The sequence below is a fragment of the Apteryx rowi genome, unplaced genomic scaffold, assembly GCF_003343035.1.
Source record: "Apteryx rowi isolate R43461 unplaced genomic scaffold, aptRow1 scaffold_65, whole genome shotgun sequence".
Lineage (NCBI taxonomy): Eukaryota > Metazoa > Chordata > Aves > Apterygiformes > Apterygidae > Apteryx > Apteryx rowi.
The window spans coordinates 1,609,893-1,623,031 of NW_020450927.1; the positions used below are offsets into that span (position 1 = coordinate 1,609,893).

Here is a 13,139-nt window from a genome sequence, read left to right on the forward strand (position 1 = left end):
GGCTTGCTGGCTGTGCCCCAGGGAGCAAATCTGCAGAGCCTGCTCTGCGTGTTTTTGCACATGCACTTGATGTCATACAACTGAAGTCAGGGTTTTTTGGTGAGGGAGCAGGCCCTGCGTTAACTCTAGAAGACTGAGTGCGGAGGCGTTCACAGGCCTGAACCCTGGGAATTACTGTGGGGCTGCTATGCATTACCCAGGCCTCTTCCTGTTCAGTGAGTTAGGAGGGTGGATTTGGGAGGGTTGCACTGTGGGATGTGCTTCTAGGCGTTGCGTGGAGCTGGTGTTGTCCATTTTTGTCTTAAATAGTGGTTAATGACAAGTTTAACAGGACCTGTAGCATGGCCCTTTACAAATGCCCTGCTTTGGGTTCAGCAGGGAGCCATAGCGCTCAGATGTTCTTGAGCCACGGAAGGCATCGCAAAGCTGAAAACGGGAGTGTGCATACGGACTGAGAGCTCCTTACATATCCATAGATTGCATTGGCAGAGACAAAGCACTTGCAGAAGAATGAGGGGGAAAGTTGGCTTTGAAATAGTCTGGGGCAGACCTGGGAGAAATGGTGGGACTAGGGGATGTTACCTGAAAGGGGTGGAGAGGAAGCAGGCTAGGAAAAGTGACCTTGAGAGAAGAGGAAGTTTGTGATAGCAAGTGTGAGGAGCAAGGAAGAGGAGCTGGAGGCAGGTGGGTAGCTGGCAAGAGGTGACTCAAACACTCCCCYGCAAGTGTTAAACTGCGTGGGTTTAGAAGCACGGGAATTCCTAACTGGATCAGAGAAGTCCTGGGCCCGTTGTCCCTGGCAGTGATCTCTGTTATAGTCTTTAGAAGAAGTGACAAGAATTTCTATTATGGAAAACTACAGAGTAGGGGAGAAAAAAAATTCCTGCCTGTAGGCATTAGAGAGAAAGTGCTCCGGCTGGCTAGCTGTTAGGACAGGAGGGTTTCCTTTCTCTGATCCCTGCTCATCTCTTGGCCTCAGTGGGTCTTTGTGGCACCTGGATCTACAAGCAACATCACAAAATGGTGTTGGTGTCCCCCTTAATGCATTAGGACGAAGAGTAGGTATTGCCTTACATACTTCCTGCCCTTCACAGTACTCTCTAGGGTATCCTGTCTCACTTGTCCCTTCTCTAAACTGAATAGCCTCTTTTTAGATTATTTCCATCCCAGCTTTTTCCGATACTTGCAGAGGTTTTCATTGTCCACCCTTGCACCCTGTCTGTTTCTGTTTTGCCCTGCAGGGGCAGGGACACTAACTGCCCCCCAGCTAGGATAGCACGAGTGGCAAGAGGAGAGGCTTCTTATCTTTCAGCCCTGCTCATTCTTGTCCTAACGCTGTTTTTTTACTGCATGTTAGGCAGAGGTTTTCGGTAGGCTGGTGGTGTCAGGGTGAGTAGCCGGTTAATTGGACTCTGTTGATGCCTCAGTCACTCAAATTATTCTGCCCTGGCATCTTGTCAACACTGAATTTCTTCTGCCCAGCCATCTAGCTGTCTTTCCTGTTTCAGGAGCTCCTCATGGTCGCATTGTTGTGCCCAGTTTAAATTACTTAAATTTATTTGTGTAAAAAATTAAGTGTTTTGTTCTGAGCTAGTCCTCTGAACACTCTCTCCTCCCACCAGTGAGAGAAGCATGTCCAGATGGTGATTCACTCCTCCTGAAGATGGGAGGCTTTCTCTCTCTGCTGACAGCAGAAAAAGCCTAGAGAGCAGGCACCTAATTTTTAAACAGCTATGGTTGGACAAGGTGAATTACGCGATTGGTGGTCTGTTGTCATTTCCCTGTTTCTCCCCTCCATGCTCAATTAATAAATACAGACGTTGGCTGAGACATGGGTGCTCATCTCTGAAACTTAAGTTTAATTTGTTTTCTTAACCAAAAGCATGGAGGGACTTCCTCAAACTTGGTTCCCGCTCCCTTGCAGAAACTCCCTCCATCATTGCCGTCACTTGTTCTGCGTGGGGCTGCTGAGAGATCAGCCAGCTGTTAATGCTTTGCTAAGAGATGGTTGTTTGCATCTTGTAATAAGCTGTCACGCTTTCAGCTTGCTGTGCAGGAAGAGCTGCCCTTTGGCAAGGTTGTGAGTAACTAGTATTTAAAAAAAAAAAAAAAATACAGTTGCTGACATTCCAGTCCTCCTTGGACTCTGAAGGATAACAAAGATCAGAGCAGCTAATGAACTGAGTATGCACTAATCACACCTCTCCTGAGTTTTTTATATACGTTTGCAGACACCACATTGTCTTGGAGAGTCCTCAAAGCCTGATGTCTTATCCAAGCCACTGGAAGACTTTTACATCTCCCTCATCTCCTCCAACCAACCAGCAGAAACGAGTCAAGAAGACCCTGATCAGACAGAAAGATGTTCTAACAAGGCCCAACTTCTTGAAGCTGTACCTGCCTCTGTTCTGCTTCTGGCAACACCATTTATCTTGGACCAGTGTAACAGTATGAATAGATTTGTCGGTAGAATTTAACATGGAGGAAAGCTGAGCAGTCTGGTATTGTGCTAGGAGTCTTGCAGTCAGTGTTGGGTATCCCAGGATTGGTGGAAGAGTGCTGCAGCTTCTTTGCTAGAACAGATGGAAAAGTTGGTGTTTCTGTGGGATGGAGATGCAGCAAAATGGATTTCTAAATGTCTAATGGGGACAAATGAATTGAGGGTTATTTCTCTCTCTGATTTTTGCTGTCTTTTCCAGACTTTCTGCTATTTTCATGCAGATGTCTTTCTCTCTCCCTCCGTATGTTAATGTGTGTTCACTTCATACTGGGAATCTCTCAATCTCCCATCCAGTAGGGAGAAAAGTTTTTGTTTTGTTTTTTTTAACCTTATAAGACCACCTGAGGGGATCTGAATCTTTCCATTTTCTGAATCATGAATGAATTTACAACACTAGGAAAGTTGCCCAGTTTACAAGCTACGTTAAGTGACTCGCCCAAGGCAGTGCCTGTTTGTGCCTTGGAACAGAGCCGTCTCCTGCCTCTCTGAAATGGAGGCCCGGTCCTCCAGATGGAGCGACTTGATTCACGTCTGCTTTCCCACTTCTGAGGACATGGGAATGAGCACTGGGAGGGGAGGGAGAGATGCTCCTGTATTATACCATGCCAGGCTCACTCTGTATGTGGGCAGTAGGGAAGTCCTCGCACCAATGCTTGGTAAGGTCCAGACAAAAGGGATTTGCAGTCTAAACTAGAACTACTGGAGCTGCYCTGTAGATATCATCTTTCTTTCCTGTTTTCCTCCTTACACAGATAAAGAGAAAGTGAAGAACAAAGACCTTCCCAAGACAGAGGCAGTTGTCCTCTGCGGTGCCAGTAGGCTAGCTGACCAGGCGGCACAGCAGAAACTCTATGTCCCTCCTACCTCACCATCTGCAACGTTGGGAGCCGCTGCACGCTTGGCTGCTTCCAGTGGCCTCTTCCAGTGGTTTCCAAACCTGAGAAAGGAGGTGTGAGGAGAGGGGAGAAGTTGTAGCTGGAGCGACTGCCRAGGAAGGAATGTTGTCTTCTACTGCAACTGCCTGGAGCAGTGAGGGCTCTCTGCGCGACTGTCCTGTCACTTTCTTGGTTCAGAAGCATTTCATCCCTGGAATAACTTGGAGTCTGGCATCTTCTCTGATATGTCCAATATATGTGATAAATGTTACTTTTACTTTCARGAAAATAGATTATGTTCTTGTTGTACTGCTGTTGTACTGATTTATTGCTCTTTAATGTTTTGGAAGAACATCTGAGTGTTGTATTGTGTTGCACCCTCCAAGGTGCGGAGAGGGAAACTGTATACAGGTCCCTCCCTTTAACACTCTGAAGTGCAGCTTTGACTGGGGGGAGGTGGGGGATGCATGGCTTTTCTTTCAGTTATATCCCAGCTTAGGCCTCCACCTGTCCGAGTGCTGCTAACCTGCAAAAAAGATATCTTCTACCCCAAGAAGATGACACTTTGATTTGTTGATGAATTAGGATGCAACAAATATGAAGCCCCAGCAATCCCATTTTACAGATATTGAATGATATATACTTTGAAGTTTGGTGTGTTGACCATGTTCTGTCATGACTGCTCTTTCAGACAGGCATATGAATTAATGCCCTTTCCATGGCCTTCAATAACTTCAGCAGAGAGCAATAATAATATAACTTGTGTCCAGCAGGAGTGGTATTTTGCATATAATTCATGGGGATGGAAAGAGATGCTGAGTCTACCTGGCCTCCAAAAGTACAAGCATTGTGGCTTTCATGCCAAGACTGCTCTCAGGCCAGGACTGTGTGTTATCCTGCAAGGCAGTTAATCACACTTTCTCTGAGCATGGCCTCAGTGCTGGTGTTGTACAAGGAGAGTATTTGCTGAAGGCTGCAGATAGGAAAATGAGTTTTATGGTGCTTTTTGTGGCTGGTGAGGGGTCAGGAATTCCTTTTCTAGAGGAGGGTGTTACTGAGGAGAGTTGCTGTGTGATAGACCTGATGATGGTGCTTTATGTGCAGTAGGTAAGTTGGTTGAACAGATGACCTGAACTTACTAGAAATGCTGTCCTGAAAGAGGATATTCTTCTTGGTGCAAGGTGCAGAAGYGCTATTTAAGTAGTTGCATGCCTGACACAAGAAACACTCTTGGTGTTGGGTTTATTAATGCAGGGAAAAGCTGTGAAAACATAAGTGTGCTGGTTATGAACACTGGTATGCAGGTTGCTTGGTTGGTGACTACACTGTGTTCCCCAGGGTTTCTGGGACTAGCAAGGGCCAGTCTGTGCCCACCCACAAGCATGCCTGGAAGCACGCTGTAGCTTCATTATGAACCATCAAGAAAAGCTCAAGACAGGGTTTAATATTAACATTAGAACAGATAAAAGTCCAGCATAAAAGTCTTACTGGTTCAATCAAAAAACGTATGGTGGGAGGTGTGGGGCTTTAGGAGGAATGGCCAGCAGAGCTCAGAAGAGCCAGCGCTCAGGGAGCAGCTGCCAGCTTATTTGCATGTCTCTGTGGACCACCAGCATCAGTGCATCTCTCTGAACCAGGGGCTGTGCCTTTACTAGGTCTTCATCGTGCTACGTAATGCCACAGTCGGTCCCTGGGTCCCAGAGGTAAAAAAGAAGAATGGGGTGATGTTTAGAGTAGGAAACCGAGACTGCAGAATGGAATTGCTTCATCCCCCCAGGCTGCCGTTGTGGCAGACAAAAGCTCACAGGGACCGAATGGGCAATGCCGTGTTTCATGACCTGAGAGACTGCCCTGGGCTGAGCTCTGTACAGCCGGGACCCGGAGAGGTTCCCCTGAGAACTAGTGATGAAGGAAAGATGACTGTCTTGTTTCAATTGCAGCATTTAGAGGTGTTTGGATGTGGAAGGGCTAAGCATGCAGGGGGGAGGAAGAGAGAAATTTTATCTTGTTTCCGGGGCATTCACTACAGCAAGAGTAGGGTTTTTGTTTTTGTTTTTCTTAATCCTATATGGACCCTCTATGGTCCTCACTTAGAAGCAACCAGACAGAAGGCTAATGAAGAAAATGGAAGCAGAGAGATTAAGAGCTATGGGGGCTGTGTTCTGAGCAGATGGTGATCTGTAGTTGCTGGCTGATTTTGAGCCCAAGAGCTCCCCAGCTGAGGGCCTCTTGGTGGCTGCAGTAAACACAGACGTGGTCTTCTGGGCCTGGCTGGCCCAAACCTTGTTGCCCCAAGCACCTCATCTTTCTCTTGCCTAGTTTCTTGACCATTGGACCAACCCAACAGGGGAATGACAACTGCTGAGATGTTGGGTCTGGGGACCAGAGTGGGGGGGAGAGGACGACGGGGACGGTCGGTGGGGGAGGCCCCCAAGGAGCCCCGCGCGTCCTCCCTGCCCTGCCCTGCCCGCTGCCAGGCTGCAGCGCGAGGGAGGGCTGGCGCAGGCAGCGCGAGCCAGCAGGCCGGGGAGATCCACGCYGGCCAGGAACGTGCTGCTCCAGCACCTTTTCTGTTTGTTTGCGGAAATCGTTAATTAGCAGGGGGAGCAGCCAGGCGGCTGCTGGCTGCCAAGCGCTGGGGTGGGAGCCAGACGGCCACAAGCTGGTGCTGCTGGTGGGCCGGGGGAGGCCGAGGGCAGCCTGGGCTGCTGCGAGCTTCAGCTGCGAACGCAGGGAGGGCGAAACCCTCCTGCATGCGGCTCCGGTGCGGCCTCGGTGCCTGTCGCTGCTAGGTGGCGGCCGAGGCTGGCTCTCGGCGCGGCTCTGCCTGGAGCCCCTTGCTCCCATCTYGGCAGGTCTTGGGCGCTTCTGGCTCCGGCTGGGGCCCAGGGCCCTTTGGGGGAACCRATAGGCTGAAAACGCAGTTCTCTGCGCGGGTCTCGGAGGGCGAGGGAGCAGCTCTGCTGGGTGCGAATGTCCCGCTGGGYCCGGCCTGGTGCTCGGCAGGTCCCCGGTCAGCCCGGACGCTCGGAGGTGTGAGCCTGGTCCTGGGAGCCAGCTGGGGATGGGCTGCTGGGGCAGCCGCACGCTCTCAGCCCTGTCCAACAGGCCCCAGGGTGGGTCTCACTTCACAGCCCTGCAAGTTGCTCCTCGGGGGTCGATTTAGGGCCCGTCTTACAAACCTTTTGCCTGCTGCTGGGTGTCACAGGGGAGACGTGGCCCCGGTGCTGAGCCCGATGGCTGTTGGCCGTTGTTCCCGTTCCCGTCTGCCTGCGCTTGCCTCCCTTTCGGTCCATCCCACCTCTCCGCTAGGAGCGGCCGAGCGCACCGGGACCGGAGGAGCGGTCCTGTGAGACGTTTTCCCGGGTAGCCAGCAGGGTGACTCGCTTATCACGGTGGAGACGTTCAGAGGACGTCCTTCCTCCAAYGTGCACCATCCAACCTGGAGGGCGGGGGTGCCTGGGCAAGTGGACAGACGCTGGCCAGGAGGAGAAGCGGCAAAGTACGTCCGGAGGGGACGTGGGCGGCCTGGGGCCCCTCTCCGCGGGAGACTAGGGGTGAGGATCCCCGCGTGCCGCCCTTGGGTTAGCACGGGGCGGCTTGGTCCCCAGGGGCCGCCAGCTCGCCTGCGCCTCGGGGCGGGGGGGATCGCTCCTGCCGTGGTGARCAGCCGAGGTGATTAGTGCTGAGTTAACGATGAGAGGATCCAGGGCTTTGCCCCGACCCCACTTGGCTTGTCCGATGCCCTTAACCGGCCAGGAGATACTTCTCCTATGAGTCTTTGCCGTTCGCGTGTTGTCCGTGAGCAATCGGTTAGTTTTSCGCATCCTTTCAGCCGCATCAGGCAATCTTTCCTCCTTGGGCGGTTTTGCCCTGCGGGCCGGCCCGTACCGGGGCTGCGGGAGGCGTGCGCCGTGCTGTGCCGCGCCGTGCCGTGCTGTGCCGTGCCGGCGGAGGGGAAGGAGCGCTGGGCCGCCCTCGGGCCTTACGGACGCCTCCTTTGGCAGCGGTTAGAGCGGGTGCTCTGGTGGCCCCCGCAGTGTTTGCATTCAATTTGGTAGGAAATTTTAGTTTTTTAAACCAAGTCGATCATTTCGGAAGCCAAAGCCTTTATCTTTTCGTGTTCTAAACCTTTATTTTTCAGATGGAGATTATTGAGTCTTTTCCTGCTTTGGGAAGGATAAAACTGCCTTCAAGCCTGAACGGGGTTGTTTCATGTGACCCGCAAGTGAATGCTTTTCTGTCCTCTGACCTGGAAGGCTTCCTTTTTCTTTCCATTTGGCAAGAAAAAGGGAAAAAAAGGAAAAAGCAAATTGTCAGTACAGGTCACTGAAAACAAGGTCTTGAGCTGCAGCTATCCTTTTAGCTTGAGCACTCTGCCAAAAAATAAAAACACCAGCTCTTCTCAGCACTCCCAAGCCCACGCACGGGTCCCTGGAGTGGGTTTTTTTTGTTTTTTTTTTTTTGCAGTGAAAAGCCCCGGTTTCCCCTGCCTTCGTGCCCGCGTTGAGCTGGGAGCGGGGGTCCGCCGGGGCGCGCAGGGGCCATGGGCGCACAGCGGTGAGGCCGGGGCGTGCACCCTTCGGGACTCGTGCCCGGGCAGCCGCGGGGACCAGCGGCGAGCCCCGAGCGCGGGCTGCTGCCCTCGCTGCCGCCCGGCCCCCGGCTGCCGGGCGTTTGCGGTGCGCGCGCGCCCTCCCCAGCCCTCCCCGCTGCCAGGATGTCTCTTTTCTGGTTCAGCTCTTTAAAGGAAGACGCTGACCGCGGAGGGGCTGCGATCTCGCTCCTGCTTTTAATCCCGCTGCTGTCAAGCTCCATTAGGAGGCCGGGCATCACCTCGCTACCTCTGGGGCCGGGCTCCCGCTCGCCCAGGCTGAAATGAGGACAAGCCTGGGCTTCGTGAGAGCGGGCGCAGGCCGAGAGAAGGAGATGCTCAAAGAGGTGCCACGGCCCCCGCTGCCTTCCCCAGCCCCCTCCCTTGTGCTCCTGCTCGGCAGCTGGCCGGAGGGGAGGCGCRGGGGGCTGCGAAGAGGTGGGAAAGGGGCTGTCCTGGGGCGGCCGGCAAGCACGGGTCCCTTTGGGAGCCTGGCGGCAGCGTGGCCGGAGCAGAGCGGGGGTGGTAGCAAGAGCGAAAGGCGCCTGGGGGTGCTGAGGAGCYGGGGGAACCTCTAAGCTGAGCGTGAGAGGAAGGGGGGGGGGCAGCTTTCCAAATCACTTGGCGCTGAAACCTCAGCCCTTGCTCTTCTCCGTGCCGGGAGCACGGCTGCGTTTCGGTAACCYGCTCGCGACCCTCTGCCTGCTCCCATGGGGGGGGCGTTGCGATCCGGCGGCTCGTTCCCGAGCCCCCCAGGGCCACGTCCCCCACGTGCATCGGGAGCAACCCGTCAGCAGAGCCGCCGGCTTCCGCGTCGGCTCCCCTCCGCTGCCGAACGCGGCCTTACGGCTGGGCGCAGATAGGGAAGGGGAACGTCCCTGGAGGGATGGGTTTACCCAGCTCGGTGTAAACGTCCTCATTTCTGGCTGAACGATCTAAAATGTTAAGCGAGCCAGGTTCCCCGCGTCTTTGCCGTCTCTGGGAAAGGCAAAGCGCGTTCGGAGGGGCTTGGACGTAAAGGGCTGCGAGCGCCCACCCGGGCAGGGGAACAGTCACGGCATCTGGAGACATCGAATACACAGCGGCTGGTCTTTAATGACGTTTGTCTTTGTTTGGGAAGGAGACGGCGTAACTCTCCCCTAACTACGTTAATCAAGGCTCGTTCTGCCTCTCGTCCATCAGGAAGACGGACGCCGCCGGGGCGCGCGGCCCYTCGTGCTTCCGGCACGGAGCTGCGCGTGGGCAGCCCCAGCCCCAGCCCTGCCGGTGGCCGCTGCCGCCGCGTGGGATGAAGCTCCCAGACAAGTGGCCGTGACGGAGAGCGGTCCTTCTCCGAGAGCTCGGCCACCCTCTGCCAGCGCTCCGGGGGAAAAGCAGCTCTCCAGCCCACTGAGCGAGAGGTGTGGGCGCTTTGCCAAGGGTCTKCTCCAGCCCACCGGCGTCAGGGCATCTGCGCTGGGGGAGCGATCTGGACACGCGTCTTTGCACGCAGGACCTGGGGGGGATGCGGCTGTCTGCAGCCCTCCCACCTGCGTCCGACCCCGCGGCGGAAGTCCCCGGGGCGGCTCGGCTGGGCGGCGGGCGCAGCCCCGGCCGGGTCGCTCCGATAACCGACGGAGGTCAGCGCTTCGGGCCCCAGTTTCACCGCTGGGCTTGGAAGCTCCTTTGGAACRTTTCTTGCCTGAACAGTCGGGCTTGTTTCTGAGCGCTTGTGCAGGCAAAAGCGAGCTCATCGAGGTGTGTAATGACTCATCTACGTCTGGGGGGACGCGCTGCCGAGGGGAAACACGTGCGTTAACGCTCAGCTTCCCAGCGGCCTCCCCGAGGGACCAGGAAGGCCGGGAGAGAGTCCGGGCAGCAGCGCCAGGCTGGCGATGTGCTCCCAGGATGGTGGGCAAAAGCTGGCAGGAGAAAAAGGTGCAGTGGGGGCACCGCTGCGTCGTGCCGAGACCATGCAGCTGCCTCGGTGAGCGCTCCTGCCCCCCGGCAGAAACGCGGCGTGCCTTGAAGTCGCTCTGGCCGACTCACAAGGTCGTGTCCGTGTGCCAATACCGTCCTGTACAGCCCAGCATCCTTCTTGTCTTGAGCGTGCAAGGCAACGCGATAGCCTCAAACAAGCGAGGAGCAGGCTGAATCGTGGCCCGGGAGGCTTTTTGCACCGTCAGGCTTTTTCCTACTGCTGCAGCTGCCCTGGGCTCTGCTAGAAATGAAAATATGGAGCAGATTGGAACAAAATAAGGAAATTCTAGTGCCAGTGGGTGCAACAGTGTGGATTCGCTTCCTGAGCATCCTCAGGTGTCGGTGTTTTGGGACGAGGAGCCACTTGCCTACACAGGGAGAAGCTCCTTGCTGTGCTAAAGTGCACTGGTTTAAGGTGTAACGGTGCAAGGGCGTCCGTGGGCAGAGTCTCCTGCGTGCGTGCGTACGTGCTGGTCTCTCTCGGGCCTGGAGGTCTCGCAGTGTTCGCGTGTGCGAGTGCAGACACTACAAACCCTAACGTGTAACGAGGTTTCCCAGCTGCCTCTTGCCGAAATGGAGGGGGGGGGGTATGTTTTTAGCTCGTAACTGTAGATGAACCTTGAGTGATCTCATGTAACTTGGTAGTATGAAACATCAACGTTCAGTATTGAAGCCTGGGAACTTAAATTTTTGAAAGGCCTGGATCTGAGAAAAACAGAAGGGAGGAGAATTATTTCATGATTTTGTTCTAAAACTGTTTGGTAAAATCTTTTTCAGCACTGGGAAGCAGGAATCTCTTTATAAAACTCAGCCAGCTTTCTGGGCTGAGGAGAGTCTGGTTCAAACATGGGCTTTGAAGTTAGTTGTGTGCGCTGGCAGGTTAACGTCCGAGGCCTGGGGAGGGTGGGACTTYGGCAGGTTTATGGTCCCTGTGCTGCCGGGGTGTCGCGAGCTGAAAACGCCCCAGCGCRCACAGGGCACCGAGCAGGCGAAGCTCAGCGCTGGAAGGGAGCGAGGGGCCTCGAAACCCACCCTTTGCGTTTTGTCGTTYGCTTGAGCGCTGCTTTAAAAAATAACGAGACGACGACAGGAAGCACGCTGCCAGCCTGTGTGGCTTTCGGGAGGGAAAAAGAGACTGGCAGCAAAACCATCCTGCTTGTTCAAACGGTGGTGCTTCACGTGCGCTTTGCCGTGATATTCTGCAGCAGCGTCCGGGGCTCCTTCCGTCTGCGTTTGCTACTGACTGTACAGGGAAAAATGAGAACCAGATCTCCTGTCTTTAGAAAGAAGACCGAAAATGGTCATCTTTACGTATGTTTTCCTGATAGGAGGAGGAATCCCCTGCAGCGGTGTCGCTGCCGTTGGCAGCCGGGGCCTCCCCGTGGTGGCTGCTTGTGGCACCGTCCTGCTTCGGGACAGTGTGTGGGTGAACACAGCAGGGGCGCGATGCACCTGCGCTCTGAATTTCCTGGGGATTTTTCGAGGCGGAAGCGTAAGCATTCTCTGCATCCCTAGTAAAGCAGAAGTCTGGATCCGGGCAATCTCCTATCAGCATTAGGCAAGTAATTCCTTCCCCTCGAAGAAGCCCTCTCCACCTCTATCCACGGAAACAGCAAAGTGTGGCTTCCTGAATTAGCCATGCTCACGCCTCTCGTGACCCTGCCAGTGCTCTTCCTAGAAGCCGAGCGGTTCTCCCTCCATCCTGGCTCGTTCCGAGCTTCTGGGCTGTCCTCACGCCGGCACAGCCTGTCCAGAGCCGCAGGAAACGGCGCTCTCGYTCGGCCCGTCCGTCGCGCTGGTGCTCGCCTGGGTGCTGCTGATTCCCGTCCCTCGGGTAGCCCCGAAGCCGAGCGAAGGGGCCGTGCCGCTCTGCCGCTCTCCCCGCAAATAGCCTGCAGCTCATTTTGCTTGCTCCGTGCCTCTCTGTATTTACCAACCTTCAGTGCGCTGCAGTTTGTGAAGTGGATTGGTTTATTGACGGGGGAATAGTAGGGCTTTTCTCCTGGCCTGGGACGTGTGCGCTGAGCAGCCATTTATTAGCATGTTATGCACTTAGATACTGCAGCGYGGAGGGTAAGTACTGTGGCAGAATCCACTTATCTCTCGTCTGTATTTCATAATTCATCTTGCCCTTTTGCTAAACTCACAAAGCCATTCGCATCCAAACAAGTGTTCGTTCCCTCTCAGCTCCTCTCCGCTGTCGGATCCTGGGGAAAAATCAGTGTGTTGGACTTCCGACATTGCCAGCAACCAGCTGTGCGGTCTGAGCCTGGAATAACAGCTTCCAACCCGAGCCTGTGACAAGCAGGAGGCCTTGGCCAATGGCAGGGGTAATGGAGGATGAGATGAGTGTTATTTCCTCCTGAATTGTAGAGCATGCTCTACAGGGAGGAAAGTATTGTAGTTGTCATTTGCTTGAAAACGGGGAAACTGAGGCACAGGCAGGCTGAACTGATGCGATGCTAGCGCAGCTCTCGTTAATCCCCCAAAGCTGCGCTGCCTCGCAGTGGCCTGCCACGCTCTCACTCCTAGCGGAGTGCAAAGCCGCAAGGAAGCAGAAGAAAATAAATGAGTGCATGTTCCCATTGCGCAGTAATCTAGGAGCTTGCAATGGTCAGCTTATGGTGCAAAGCCTGAGACTCAATTAGCTTTATCATAGCTCACAGAGGCGCATGGCTCATTTTATGAAGGCAGCTTGTAGCCACCTTCTCCAGTTTAAACTCTTGGTTTGAAGCGTTCAAAGACTTCGTGCAGCTGGAGCATGGCCCGTCGCATTTATCAAGGCGAGCACCTCTCCGTGTGCGTCTGTGTGGTCAAGCCTTGCTAGCGCGGGCAGCGTTTGCGGCTGGGCAGAGACGGGCTGAGTTTCCGGCAGCACAAGCAGTGCCCGAGGGCAGCAGGCCTCGTGCTTGTACAGCCGATGTATGCCAAAGGTCTGCTCTGTTTTGCAAAGAGTAATAGCCCGGGGTAATCTTATTTGAAGGATACGGAGGGGAGGCTTTGCATCCTCCCCCCACCCCGGCTCATCCTTCTCCAAGAGTGCGTGCGGCGGGTTTTCTCCCGGCTCTTCGAAGCGCCAGCTCGGCCTCTGTGCTGGCGGCCAGAAGGGCTGCGGGGGCCCGGGAGGTGGCCAAAACCCGGGGCCGGGGGAGGCGGCGGGGCCCGGCGCGGGGGGCTGCAGGCAGCCGGGGTGAAGCCTCGGGGGCGGGTT

The 13,139-nt window shown here is 54.9% G+C and overlaps 1 protein-coding gene across 1 annotated transcript in view; it reads left to right on the forward strand.

Moving 5' to 3' along the window:
- TDRD5 (tudor domain containing 5) overlaps positions 1 to 3,652 on the forward strand; it is a 32,492-nt gene extending 28,840 nt beyond the window's left edge. Inside the window, exons 17-18 of the mRNA XM_026084788.1 lie at positions 2,232 to 2,448; positions 3,253 to 3,652. Of these exons, the coding sequence (XP_025940573.1) occupies positions 2,232 to 2,448; positions 3,253 to 3,455 (420 nt within the window). The 3' untranslated portion in view covers positions 3,456 to 3,652. The remainder of the gene's footprint in view (positions 1 to 2,231; positions 2,449 to 3,252) is intronic.
- The last annotated feature ends 9,487 nt before the right edge of the window (positions 3,653 to 13,139 follow it).